The sequence below is a fragment of the Bolinopsis microptera genome, chromosome 9, assembly GCF_026151205.1.
Source record: "Bolinopsis microptera isolate Bmic1 chromosome 9, MBARI_Bmic_1.0, whole genome shotgun sequence".
Lineage (NCBI taxonomy): Eukaryota > Metazoa > Ctenophora > Tentaculata > Lobata > Bolinopsidae > Bolinopsis > Bolinopsis microptera.
This window is the reverse complement of record NC_087080.1, coordinates 12,633,999-12,648,310: the sequence shown is the minus strand read 5'-3', so window position 1 is coordinate 12,648,310 and position 14,312 is coordinate 12,633,999. Positions and strand designations below refer to the sequence as shown.

Below are 14,312 nucleotides of genomic sequence, written 5' to 3'. Positions count from 1 at the left end.
GCAGTGACTCCCTGGTATCATGGTATAGTCTCATCGACTTCACTCATTATCTCAGCGAGCTCCAAGTTTGTGAAGTTTCTGAGAAGTAGGCGATGAAGTATTTTAAACATATGGTTCGATGGGGCTGAAAATATCAGCGAAGTTATCTGGATCATATTTCTCCGGCCGAGGTAGGTGGATGCATTCCGTTCCCAGAGCAGAGTAAAACTTCAGGAACCAGAAAATTTGGTAGTGTTAAGTGTTCAAGATCCGGATCATACACGTAGACTCTGTCTCGATTCCGCTCCCTGCGGAGGAAAGTCGTGAACTTTGATGAGAAGGATTCGAAAAGTTGCATCGTAAGCAAAATCACTGTGGAAGTCTAGCTGATAACAAACTGTGACAATCGAAAATATCACAGTTGCCATTTTCACCATATTTAAAGGCTACTCCTTAGTCCTTTATCAAAACATCATTTGGCAATAGTACGGTTTCATGCACGTGCCAAAGTTGAAACTGTGCGCGGCTAAAACAATAATCAATAATGTGCTCAACTCCATCCCTAGCTACGCTTCACTCCTCACTCCTCAGTGCCCTCGCTCACTTATCATAACTGGGTTAGAAAATGTTTTTTATGCTGTCGTACATTCCATATTGATTCACACACAACAATTAGCAAATTTTAGTTCTACCCCCGATGTACGATTGGCGATGGATGTAACGCTTCGTGGAAACACGAAAATGTATAATTTTGCATTTGCGCAAGAGTATTATAGTGGGGGGGTACCAATGGCATAAATGGCATAATGGAGAATTGGCCAATAAAAATTTCCATTTATGCCATAAAACGTATGCCATTTATGCCATTTTTGATATAATACATTTCTATTTTCTTTATTTGTCATATGAATCTTTAACAATCATTCCAAGCGTTATAAAGCATGAAACATGTCTCTTATTCAAGTACTAATAATAATTTGCGAATTTAAAGTCAAATATGAAGACCTAAATTCATGGCATAAATGGAGAATTGGCCAATAAAAATTTCCATTTATGCCATAAAACGTATGCCATTTATGCCATTTTATGCCATTGGTACCCCCCCATTATAGTGATACTGATACTGTTAACTATTATACTTATACATCATAGCTCATCGGTGATTGATCATTTCAGCCGCAAGGATGGGCAATTACGATCGCAGTGAGTATTGAGTAACCTAGGTTCAGGTTTGAAGGATCTTTAACTTTTGACTAAATTGTACTACGATGTAATGCATGAAAGCTGCAAGGCAATGTCAACTTTCAGAGGAATTACAAAATGACAAGTTATTATTTAGTCATTTCCTCTTAATCACAATTAAACCCAAGGTACCGTAGTCCGTATCATGCCTGATCGAGATGGTATTGGTACTGAAATATACCAATGCGTAAGTGGTATACATCTTGCCCGGAAGATTTACGTTGAAATTTATCAGCTGAAGATTAAAGTTATTTGAGTTTTGTGAGCTTCTGAGACAATCAACCTGTCGTATCACTTAAATATTTCCAGAGCCCCTCGCCAGTTGCCCCAACTGTGACAATATGTGTAATGTGAAGTGTGAACTACAAGTACAGACACAGTGTGAGTAATTTCCAGTTACGTTGACAGTAATAACTTTCAGTTGCACTATATCCTGCATCAGGTGACCGCTACCAGTAAATCAGATAGCGCCAACCGTGGCCCGTGACACAGTTGATGTCATTGCAAATGAGCATAATCTATCGAGCATCCAGAGTCTGACATTACCTTAACCGCGATTAATACTTTGGAACCCCAGGCTTTAAGGTTCATAAACATAGAGATTCGGCGGAATGACAGGCTGAGCGCCGCCCGCACCGGTAAACCGTGATAAGTTAAAATTGGAACAAGTGAAATACAAATATTCTGGTCAAAAATGAAATCACAATAAGCTGTACGATAGAACATTTTAGAATTCACAATTCTGCTCAATTTAACCGAATTAATTAAAAGGTTTTTACATCATTGTATTATTACTTTTACAATCGATAAAATTGATAATAAAATTAATAATTATAACTATTATACTCTATAAACCGGGCCTCTCCGGGGAAATGAAAAGTGCATGGTGTAGAAAAAACCCGGTATAGAGAGATTCACATACTCCCAATCCCCAATGTATGTAGCCTCTCAATTAACATGTCAAGTGTACCATTATCCCATTAGGCCTACACTTCTTGCACAAAACGAGCTAATTAACCAAATGTTTTGGGGAAAGGAGGAGGCGCGGTATAGTATCTCGAGGAACCGGGTATAGAGAGGCACAGTATATAGAGGTTTGACTGTATTCAAATATAGAGGTCGTCATATTCATCATTCAATTATCTACCTCTTAATAATATTAATTGTCATAGATAGAATTGATAATGAGCGCAGTTCACAATAACAATAAATGCCTTTACAACAAAAGCTTTAAATAAGACATAAGACATCGTATCTCTGGTACAGGTCTGTACTCCACTTGTACTTTGTAGTCTGTACTCCACTCACAGGAACATTTATATAAAGTCAAACAAGATAATTCCATACACAATATTCACACATATAATACACGAAAATGATAACAATAACACCAATGCTGTCAGTCCCATTCAGGTTTCTTTGGAGCAGTTGTTGCGGGTTCGTATAAATACTCTGATCAAATCAAAATGAAAGTCTAAAACATCTTCAACGTTCATCGTCCAGCGAACAGAAGACCAGTTTCATTATCCTTCGCTCTCTAATTAGCTAATTGTTTCAATCTTCTTTCTTTTCAGGCACCGGCGTCGTCCCTGAATAATTTGACTGTGAAGTTATGAAAAAGGAAAGTTGTTTTGATCATCACAATTTACAAAACATCTATCACTATCAGGTAATATCTAGATCCCTGATAAAACATATCCTTGTGTTCAACTAACCCTCTTTATCACTATCAGCTGGTAGCTCTTCTAGTTCGTCCCCTGTGTGATCAGGGGTGTTTGTCATCGTCACCTCGTTCTCTAAAGTTTCTCTAGCTTCTGAAACACGATTAATTGGTCAACATTTTATTCATAATTGTTATAAATACCTTTTTAATCGAAAAAGTGTAACAAACTATTTTTGTGCGTGTTTTGAATGTGTTTTGGCAAGTTTTAAATAATTGACGGTTATTTCAGGATAATTTTTCAGATTTTCTAAACAATGGTTTATGAGATGGTTTGTTTACCCTTGGTATGAAAAACGCAGCAAAACAATAATAGAATTCCTCCCTAAACTAAGATAAGACACCCCCTAAACTCAGATAAAACAACCCCCTAAATAAAGATAAAACGTCCCCTAAATTATGTTATCCAAACCTCGTAAAACAGATGAGTCGGAGTTGAATGAGTCCTGAAAGTAATCCTCCTGTCCCTCCGATATCGGGGATAATCCTTCTGACATCTGTTAGGAGAAAATAACTGATTAAAAATGCGTTCCCGTTATTACATCATTAATTAGGCAATATAATTTACCTTATCGGACATAATTGTCACGGACAAGTTTTTCACGGACCAAATCAAATTCATAGTGACCATGGTGTTTTAACTTAAGTACTTTAACTTACTGTTATGTACATTTAATACAGAGTGAATGTGACTGAGGAGTGATTACTGATTATAGTATACTAATAAGCTAATAGTAGTAATCGGCTACACACATATCTACGCATATGCAGGGACACACACACTAAAATCAATGTAAATAATTACCGGACTTACGGACCTTAATGCCACAGACATTATTTTCACGGACATAATTATTCACGCTAAGGTGACAATTATGTCCGATAAGGTAAGTCTTAACTGCGAACATGTGACAGTGACTACCATCAATGGAAAAGACTTATTTCCTTTAAAAGACTTATTTCCTCCAAAAGACTTATTTCCTCCCGATATACCAAAGTATGGCACGTCTTATGACGACAATATCGACTGGCTAACAACGTTCTCTCAACCAGATCTACGCGCCAGTGTTCTGTATAAAGGTCCTATATTAGCTATTACCGAGCACAACATTAGTCGCATAACTTGCCCATCTAGCATTTTCTCAATAAGCATATATAAGAAATCAGCGAAGCGTGTAATGATAGAACTACAAAGCTCAGGAAACGATGAAGAATGGCCACCTTTTCTGTTACATAATTTACCCGGGCTACCGTAAATCGACAAGATCAGGCACACAACAAATCAACTACCGAGAATAAACTAAGGAATAAATAAAACCAGACGGTTAGCACACTAGTCACTATCAACCATATGCCACTTTTTTCACTGCCCATTCACTGTCATATTAATAGCATCATATAGATAGCGCTAGCAGGTGCTGATAAGACATGGGCTCAGTTTTTCTTTTTTTGTTTTAACCTCAAGTAGCTTATAAAACAGTGCGTGTGATCATCTGTCGTATCAAATCAAATTATTTGTCACTATATGTTAATAAATCATGATATACAAGTTTTAATTTTTAAAGTTTCTGTTTTTGTTTTTAATGAATAGACGTAATCAACATTTTCACTTTTCATATTCACGCATATTAAATAAAATTATATTGTTATGTATTATATTATTTTGTAAACATTGGCCGGGTATAAAAAACCGGTCCCCAAACAAAAACAAACAAACAATAGAATAATGAAGCAACGAGAATAGGTAGAACTCACATTAGTCATGGACGGCTGAAGTGCATCGACCGTTTCAACTTCTCCGTCGGCGTTATGGACTTGCTCACTTTCTACTGCAGGCGGTTTAACTTCCTCACCTTGTTCTTCCTTTACCGCTGTCTCTTCTTCTTGCTTTTCTTCTTCTCCAGCTTGTTCTCCCGAACTAGGTTCTGCCTGACACATGGCGAAAATTTAAATTCAAAATTATCTGTGCCTTCAATAAATATTTAGTACGCTGCTTTTCAATCTACGAAAGAGCACAAAGTTTTGAAAAGTAAAACACGGCACATTCAAAAGAAGATTTCTCGAAGTTTCAGTATTGTAACCTGTTTTTCTGGGCTATCGACCTCTTTTTGCTCCGTCTCTCCTTTAGCTTCATTATCATTCGAATCTGACTTCTCTGCATCTGTGGTGTCATTTTGTGATTCTTCATTTGGTGGTTGTGATTCTTCATTTTGAGATTCTTCATTGGGTGGTCGTGATTCTTCATTACGTGGTTGTGATTCTTCATTTTGTGATTCTTCACTGGGTGGTTGTGATTCTTCATTTTGTGGTTGTGATTCTTCATTTTTTGGTTGTGATTCTTCATTTGGTGATTGTGATTCTTCATTTGGTAGCTGTGATTCTTCATTTGGTGATTGGGCTTGCTCAATTTGGGAACCATTTTCTTCTATATTTGATAAAGCTTGCTCAATTAATGATTGTGCTACCTCAAGTTTAGACTGTGCTTTCTCTAACATTTGGGATTGTACTTTTCCGATAAGTGATTTAGACTGATCAATATCTGGTTGTGCTTGATTTAATGATTGTGCTACCTCAATTTTAGACTCCTTCTCTAACATTTGGGATTGTACTTTTTCTATAAGTGATTTAGACTGATCAATATCTGATTGTGCTTGATTTATTTGCGAACGTGCTGCTGCTATCTTTTGTATAGATTCCGTAGTTGGTGTCCCGGATGCCGATTGAGCACGTGTTTCTTCAATTTTTGTTTCTGCGGCCTCAATTCTTGATTGTGCAAGATCTAAATGTGATTGTGCTAATGTGACTGACATTTGTGTTCGTGTCAGCGCCATTTGTGATTGTGCCCCCATGACGGACATTCCCGACCTGGTTGGTGATTTTGACAGATGCCATTGAGCCTGTGATTGAGATCGCTTGACGATGCCGTCTGTTTCATTTACTGTAAGCTCAGGAGTAACTGTGAGCTCAGGAGTTACCCGTGGAGTATGATTTTCTGAGTCGTGAGGTAATTCTGGCAAGTCCTGGCCATCTAAGTAAAATGAAGTGTAAAACATTACAGAAAGTGATAAAACATTACAGAAATAAATCATGCTCGTTACACCCGATTTAACCCAGGCTGAACAAGATACAGATGATATGTTAATAATAAACCAGCTACTGACTGACCATGACCATTACATTGAAGTATCGTGATTGTGAATATTATTTAAAGTATTGAACGTCTTATTTACAAATATGACGTTCAAATGACTCCAGAACCTCACCTTCCAGAGTGCGTTGAGATGACGATTTATTGTTATCTTTAGGACTGTCAGTTGGGAGATCACTACACACATCATTCTCAGTCTTATCGGTCGCTCCTTGCACGCTTCCTATCTCTGCTATGCCCTTAACAAGATACAAATTAACAAGACCCAAAAGTGTTCTCTTCCCTTTATCAAACGTAAAGAAAATACCTTACAAGACATTTTTGTGGCGGACCAATGTGCGACGACCGAAATTTTGGCGGTCCGAAAATATGGCGAAATTGAACAAAAACCGTCACATTTCGGACGTCACAGAAAATAAGGGTATTTTTCATCATTTTGTTTTCTGACACAAAGGAAATTCAAAATTTTCTAAAAATCGGTAAAATCATGTTGAAACAAAATGAAACTTATAAATCGATTTCTTCATCTTCCTCTAGGGGGTCCGGCTCGAATCTTTCAGTTTCACTTATTGAGTTTGGTATTAAATTGTTTATCTTGACTTAGTCTATAAGACGTTTATGTTAGCACATAAATGTAATTTATTGTAAATTTAAAACGTATAACTTGACATTAAATTCATCATGGAATATTGTGTTTATTTGTCCCACCATCATATCACTAACTTTTCAAGAACAAAATGAATCGATGAAGCCACAATTATTGGAATAAGCTAAAAATAATGCGACGGATTCTATTACGACGACCGAAATTTTGGCGGTCCGAAAATATGGCGAAATTTCGGGAAAACCGTCGCATTTCGTACGTTATAAAAATGTCTTGTAAGGTAAGTTAAGTGGTTCAAAAATTTTCATACTAAAGTCGATTTCAAGAAAATTTTCACGAAGACTCCCTGCCCCCTTAAATTTATACTGATAGTTCAGATTAAGCTTCGCAGTTCGCAGTAAGGGAAAACATCTGTTATCTCTAATATCTGTAATATGTAATATGAGCATTCCTCAGTCGAAAAACAAGCACACATACAACATACTTGCAAACAAACATACCTCAGAAGTATCCAGACCTTGGCTCGTGAAAGATTTGCTCTTACTGCTACGTATCGTCATGCTGGCTCCAAATATCTGCTCTATACTCTTAAGGGCATGTTCAGCCGAGGAACTGCCGTGTAGTCCGTTCTTCAAGATGTCCTTACCTGAGCAGGATTTAAATTAATGAACGCTCGGGGATTCGTGATACTACTGAGCAATATTAATAAGCTAGTAGATAATGATTAATGATGCTGTTTAGCTGTTTAGATAACAGATTCAGGGCTGTGTGGTTGGGATATCGTTATGATGGGCATTTTGGGCAAAGTACGATATGTATAAACCAATGCAGCGAGATTGACTTAACGTTAATTCCAAGTCTGCATGTACCGAAAAAACTATTGATTGCCGAAACTTTTATTATTATTTAAAAATTGTATCAGTAGCCTCGTTTCACCCACCTAGTTTTGACCGAAGAGACTGCGGTTTAGTCGCTTTTGCCTCACTCGGATCTGCTGGACCAATAATTTCCCGCCATTTTTCGACAGCGTTGTTTGCAGAGAGGACCAAAAATGTTGACTCCCCACTGAAAATACAGATGATTTTTTAAACTGTTGAATGTCGATGAAAATATTCGGCATCATATACTTCAGGAAGAAAAATCTCTCCTCGAAAGCAAATATAGGGACCAGGGAGGGGTTGATCCAGGGATGTCTAGAAAGTCTAAAATCAAAGTGCTAGTGATGTCATTTGAACAAACATTCGTTTCTTCATCGCATTTCTTGGATTCATCGCTAACATTATGTTACAAAATTAATATCTAATTGAAATAAGAGACATCTTACTCTACTGAATTTATAATTTCATTTAATTATATTACAAATGCAATTTTTCAATCGGCATTCCGAATAATAACTCAGACTTGAATATGGATATTTTGTGATAACAAAGAATGTGCACACACATTAGTAACACCGAACACGTAATACTAATTAGCCCAGGCTGCACTTCGAGCTTTTGCTTTTGACAAAAGATGGTCATCAACAGCGCAAGCTTTCGAAAGTCTTCAAGTTTTGTTTTGAATAAGGTAACACTGACGTTAGACTTTACACTGTCCTATTCAATTTTGAGTTTCGGTAAAAACATACATTTCGTACTTTAGCGAAAAACTAATAAAAACAGTAAAATATGAAAAGTAATTTAAACTCTAGCTCAATAATTTAAAAACTATTCCTTCAGGTTATAATAATTGTAATGGCGGCAGCGGGGCACTGGGCAGCTCAAAAGAGTAATCAAGCGGAATTTTGAACGCACTTTTCTTAAGAAGAAGCTCCGCGAAAATGCAGGGGGTTGTGATCAGACTATCTTGCGCGAGGCTGCAATATTTATACATTCAAACACTCTGGTGCATCTGATAAGAGAGTTGGATAATGACAAGATGATGACAGATGATGACAGATGATGAAGGCACACCTTACTGCAACTGGTAGCATGCAATTTGTTCATGTTCTGGTATAAATAGCTGGTACTCCTGCAATACAGGCTACAGCTAGAGTAACGACGGACAACAAAATGAGACTTCATTTAGCTTGAAGTGAGGGACACTAGTCACTACTAGGTCATAGTTTAGCATATTTCCAAAAAATGCTACAAAAGTGGTTTAACAATAAAGAATAGTGTGATTAGTGATACCATCCGGCCGAAACGGCATACAATAGAATATAGACGAGTACAGTCACTTCATGACTACAGTATAGAGTAAGAATACGAATTTGACATCCACCAGCAGTTCAAGAGAGGAAACACCCTCATTTAACAGTTTTAAAACAGGGCCAGGGAGCGAAACATCACAATAACTTTCATCCTGCAAGATTTCACAATCTTGCAGGATTTTTGGCGTCGACCGAACGTTGTATTGGTACAATTTGCTGCTAAATTGGACGATTTTTCGTCAGACCTACAATTCGGGATAAAAAGCCAACCCCTCCGGTGGTCATTTTTAACAAAAGTTGATCTAGATTAGTTTTATGAAAGTTGAGAATATTATGACTGGGATAAAGTGGTGGGTTTTGGCAAATTCCGTCATATTTTTCCCGGTCATAAATTTTCCTAGTCATAAATTAACCCGCTATAATATTCCCGAGTAAGGTACTTAAGTTGGTTTGGAAATGGCCAAGAAAATTTCAGCTGTAAAAGCATGTGTTGCATGCGCGCAAATAAGTTAGTTTGAAATATATATACTCGCGCCTTTGTGTCACAGTCGATACTTCTGAGGTTCTTTGCTTAATTTTATTGTAACCGCGCGTTCCATACAGAAGTACTTGAGACCAGAATTGCCGGATTTTTGCCGGATAATCGCGCTGCAAATTTCCCAAACTTTTCCAAAATATCACTTAAAATCATGGCCAACTGTCCACAAAACTCGGCAAATATTAACAGGATAATACCAACTTCCACATATACCACTGTGAAGTAATATAGACATAGCGATCACTAGGTAATACCTGAAACACAAGGATAAGTTTTGTTATTTGGCGCTGATTTTTTTGCCGGATTCTTGAATAACGGAAAATTGTATTGATAAATGTTCTTTAAACTCTTCAAATAGTTAGAACATTATAATACAGTCCATTTCAGGGAGTATAAAAAAATTTCTTCGTCTGTGAGTGGAGATACAAGGTCAAACACAAGAAAATATCTTCATTTGGCCAGAATTTTTGCCGGATTCTTGAATAACGGAAAATTGTATTGATAAATGTTCTTTAAACTCTTCAAATAGTTAGAGCACTATAATACGGTCAATTTCAGGGAGTATAAAAACATTTCTTCGTCTGTGAGTGGAGATACAAGGTCAAACACAAGAAAATATCTTCATTTGGCCAGAATTTTTGCCGGATTCTTGAATAACGGAAAATTGTATTGATAAATGTTCTTTAAACTCTTCAAATAGTTAGAGCACTATAATACGGTCAATTTCAGGGAGTATAAAAACATTTCTTCGTCTGTGAGTGGAGATACAAGGTCAAACACAAGAAAATATCTTCATTTGGCCAGAATTTTTGCCGGATTCTTGAATAACGGAAAATTGTATTGATAAATGTTCTTTAAACTCTTCAAATAGTTAGAGCACTATAATACGGTCAATTTCAGGGAGTATAAAAAATTTCTTCGTCTGTGAGTGGAGATACAAGGTCAAACACAAGAAAATATCTTCATTTGGCCAGAATTTTTGCCGGATTCTTAAATAACGGAAAATTGTATTGATAAATTTTCTTTAAACTCTTCAGATAGTTAGAGCACTATAATACGGTCAATTTCAGGGAGTATAAAAAAGCTGGAGCTAATTTACTTGAAGCACTATGTGCATGAGAGACCACGTTATAGTCACGTGCTCCTCCATCTGCATCTACACTGGCACATGCATATGTCGTGTGACACTTCGCACTGCCACGTAATAGTCTGTAATTGGCCAGCGTTTCTGACACGTGACCTCCCTTTAACCAGCTCACTGCCAGAATCTGTTTAGCAGGACAAATAATTCACTGTCAAACTCTTAACAAAGACTCGGTCTGCTTACAGATTCGCAGTGTTCGAACTTACTGTCACAATTTGCACCGAAGTAAGTAAGTCCGAACGGTTTTTGTCTTTATTCAAAGTGAATTCAATGTTTTTTGAATCTTGGAAACATTTTCATGTTCATGTTGATGTGAAGTTGTAAAACGTTTATTTTGCCAATTGGTTAAATGTGCAATCGTCTAACTTCTTTTAAATCTAGTTTAATCCAAATAGTAATCTGTGAAGTTACTGATCACAGAAAATTATCATTGTAGGTCTACACTCTACGTGGGTTCCGGTTTTTCCGACTTCGACAGTATAGTGGGGTGTACGATACCAAGTCCTCTGCGGATGGATCCTGCTGAGTTATTAGATGATCCCAAACTTCCATCTTGATTAGACCCTGGAAGATTATGTTGCATAGTATGTTCATCCCCACGACCGAGCTACGATCGGTTCAGAAAGTCCTACTTTATATCATCTCTCTATTACCATGTTAGACTTATTAAATTTACACAGTAGGTTCCTGCTTCAGCAATAAAATTTGTGGTTTGAAAACTTAGTTTTAAATTAATTTAAATTTTTAAGTCTAAAAAATTCTGGCCAAATGAAGATATTTTCTTGTGTTTGACCTTGTATCTCCACTCACAGACGAAGAAATGTTTTTATACTCCCTGAAATTGACCGTATTATAGTGCTCTAACTATTTGAAGAGTTTAAAGAAAATTTATCAATACAATTTTCCGTTATTCAAGAATCCGGCAAAAATTCTGGCAATATGAAGATATTTTCTTGTGTTTGACCTTGTATCTCCACTCACAGACGAAGAAATTTTTTTATACTCCCTGAAATTGACCGTATTATAGTGCTCTAACTATTTGGAGAGTTTAAAGAACATTTATCAATACAATTTTCCGTTATTCAAGAATCCGGCAAAAATTCTGGCCAAATGAAGATATTTTCTTGTGTTTGACCTTGTATCTCCACTCACAGACGAAGAAATTTGTTTATACTCCCTGAAATTGACCGTACTATAGTGCTCTAACTATTTGAAGAGTTTAAAGAACATTTATCAATACAATTTTCCGTTATTCAAGAATCCGGCAAAAATCCGGCAAAACGCTCTCAAGTAGCCCTCGTTCCATAAAAATGTTGGGTAGACCCTTTCTGTCAGTGTTCACAATATTTTATTAGTACGAAAAATTGGTTGAAGAATAAGGTAACACTGACGTTAGACTTTACACTGTCCTATTCAATTTTGAGTTTCGGTAAAAACATACATTTCGTACTTTAGCGAAAAACTAATAAAAACAGTAAAATATGAAAAGTAATTTAAACTCTAGCTCAATAATTTAAAAACTATTCCTTCAGGTTATAATAATTGTAATGGCGGCAGCGGGGCACTGGGCAGCTCAAAAGAGTAATCAAGCGGAATTTTGAACGCACTTTTCTTAAGAAGAAGCTCCGCGAAAATGCAGGGGGTTGTGATCAGACTATCTTGCGCGAGGCTGCAATATTTATACATTCAAACACTCTGGTGCATCTGATAAGAGAGTTGGATAATGACAAGATGATGACAGATGATGACAGATGATGAAGGCACACCTTACTGCAACTGGTAGCATGCAATTTGTTCATGTTCTGGTATAAATAGCTGGTACTCCTGCAATACAGGCTACAGCTAGAGTAACGACGGACAACAAAATGAGACTTCATTTAGCTTGAAGTGAGGGACACTAGTCACTACTAGGTCATAGTTTAGCATATTTCCAAAAAATGCTACAAAAGTGGTTTAACAATAAAGAATAGTGTGATTAGTGATACCATCCGGCCGAAACGGCATACAATAGAATATAGACGAGTACAGTCACTTCATGACTACAGTATAGAGTAAGAATACGAATTTGACATCCACCAGCAGTTCAAGAGAGGAAACACCCTCATTCAACAGTTTTAAAACAGGGCCAGGGAGCGAAACATCACAATAACTTTCATCCTGCAAGATTTCACAATCTTGCAGGATTTTTGGCGTCGACCGAACGTTGTATTGGTACAATTTGCTGCTAAATTGGACGATTTTTCGTCAGACCTACAATTCGGGATAAAAAGCCAACCCCTCCGGTGGTCATTTTTAACAAAAGTTGATCTAGATTAGTTTTATGAAAGTTGAGAATATTATGACTGGGATAAAGTGGTGGGTTTTGGCAAATTCCGTCATATTTTTCCCGGTCATAAATTTTCCTAGTCATAAATTAACCCGCTATAATATTCCCGAGTAAGGTACTTAAGTTGGTTTGGAAATGGCCAAGAAAATTTCAGCTGTAAAAGCATGTGTTGCATGCGCGCAAATAAGTTAGTTTGAAATATATATACTCGCGCCTTTGTGTCACAGTCGATACTTCTGAGGTTCTTTGCTTAATTTTATTGTAACCGCGCGTTCCATACAGAAGTACTTGAGACCAGAATTGCCGGATTTTTGCCGGATAATCGCGCTGCAAATTTCCCAAACTTTTCCAAAATATCACTTAAAATCATGGCCAACTGTCCACAAAACTCGGCAAATATTAACAGGATAATACCAACTTCCACATATACCACTGTGAAGTAATATAGACATAGCGATCACTAGGTAATACCTGAAACACAAGGATAAGTTTTGTTATTTGGCGCTGATTTTTTTGCCGGATTCTTGAATAACGGAAAATTGTATTGATAAATGTTCTTTAAACTCTTCAAATAGTTAGAACATTATAATACAGTCCATTTCAGGGAGTATAAAAAAATTTCTTCGTCTGTGAGTGGAGATACAAGGTCAAACACAAGAAAATATCTTCATTTGGCCAGAATTTTTGCCGGATTCTTGAATAACGGAAAATTGTATTGATAAATGTTCTTTAAACTCTTCAAATAGTTAGAGCACTATAATACGGTCAATTTCAGGGAGTATAAAAACATTTCTTCGTCTGTGAGTGGAGATACAAGGTCAAACACAAGAAAATATCTTCATTTGGCCAGAATTTTTGCCGGATTCTTGAATAACGGAAAATTGTATTGATAAATGTTCTTTAAACTCTTCAAATATTTAGAGCACTATAATACGGTCAATTTCAGGGAGTATAAAAACATTTCTTCGTCTGTGAGTGGAGATACAAGGTCAAACACAAGAAAATATCTTCATTTGGCCAGAATTTTTGCCGGATTCTTGAATAACGGAAAATTGTATTGATAAATGTTCTTTAAACTCTTCAAATAGTTAGAGCACTATAATACGGTCAATTTCAGGGAGTATAAAAAATTTCTTCGTCTGTGAGTGGAGATACAAGGTCAAACACAAGAAAATATCTTCATTTGGCCAGAATTTTTGCCGGATTCTTAAATAACGGAAAATTGTATTGATAAATTTTCTTTAAACTCTTCAGATAGTTAGAGCACTATAATACGGTCAATTTCAGGGAGTATAAAAAAGCTGGAGCTAATTTACTTGAAGCACTATGTGCATGAGAGACCACGTTATAGTCACGTGCTCCGCCATCTGCATCTACACTGGCACATGCATATGTCGTGTGACACTTCGCACTGCCACGT

General features: G+C 36.7%; 1 protein-coding gene across 3 annotated transcripts in view; it reads right to left on the bottom strand.

Moving 5' to 3' along the window:
- Nucleotides 1-1,903: 1,903 nt before the first annotated feature.
- LOC134820790 (thioredoxin domain-containing protein 6-like) overlaps nucleotides 1,904-14,312 on the bottom strand; it is a 49,828-nt gene continuing 37,419 nt past the window's right edge. Inside the window, exons 6-13 of one of the 3 annotated variants that reach the window (XM_063831405.1) lie at nucleotides 7,634-7,758; nucleotides 7,194-7,339; nucleotides 6,205-6,328; nucleotides 5,023-5,102; nucleotides 4,697-4,870; nucleotides 3,354-3,438; nucleotides 2,937-3,035; nucleotides 1,904-2,810 (exon numbers count right to left, since the gene is read on the bottom strand). In XM_063831405.1, coding sequence (XP_063687475.1) covers nucleotides 2,776-2,810; nucleotides 2,937-3,035; nucleotides 3,354-3,438; nucleotides 4,697-4,870; nucleotides 5,023-5,102; nucleotides 6,205-6,328; nucleotides 7,194-7,339; nucleotides 7,634-7,758 — 868 coding nt within the window. In that variant the 3' untranslated portion in view covers nucleotides 1,904-2,775. Of the gene's footprint in view, nucleotides 2,811-2,936; nucleotides 3,036-3,353; nucleotides 3,439-4,696; nucleotides 4,871-5,022; nucleotides 5,970-6,204; nucleotides 6,329-7,193; nucleotides 7,340-7,633; nucleotides 7,759-14,312 lie in introns of all 3 variants that reach the window. The other 2 variants (XM_063831406.1, XM_063831404.1) reach the window with 2 other exon arrangements.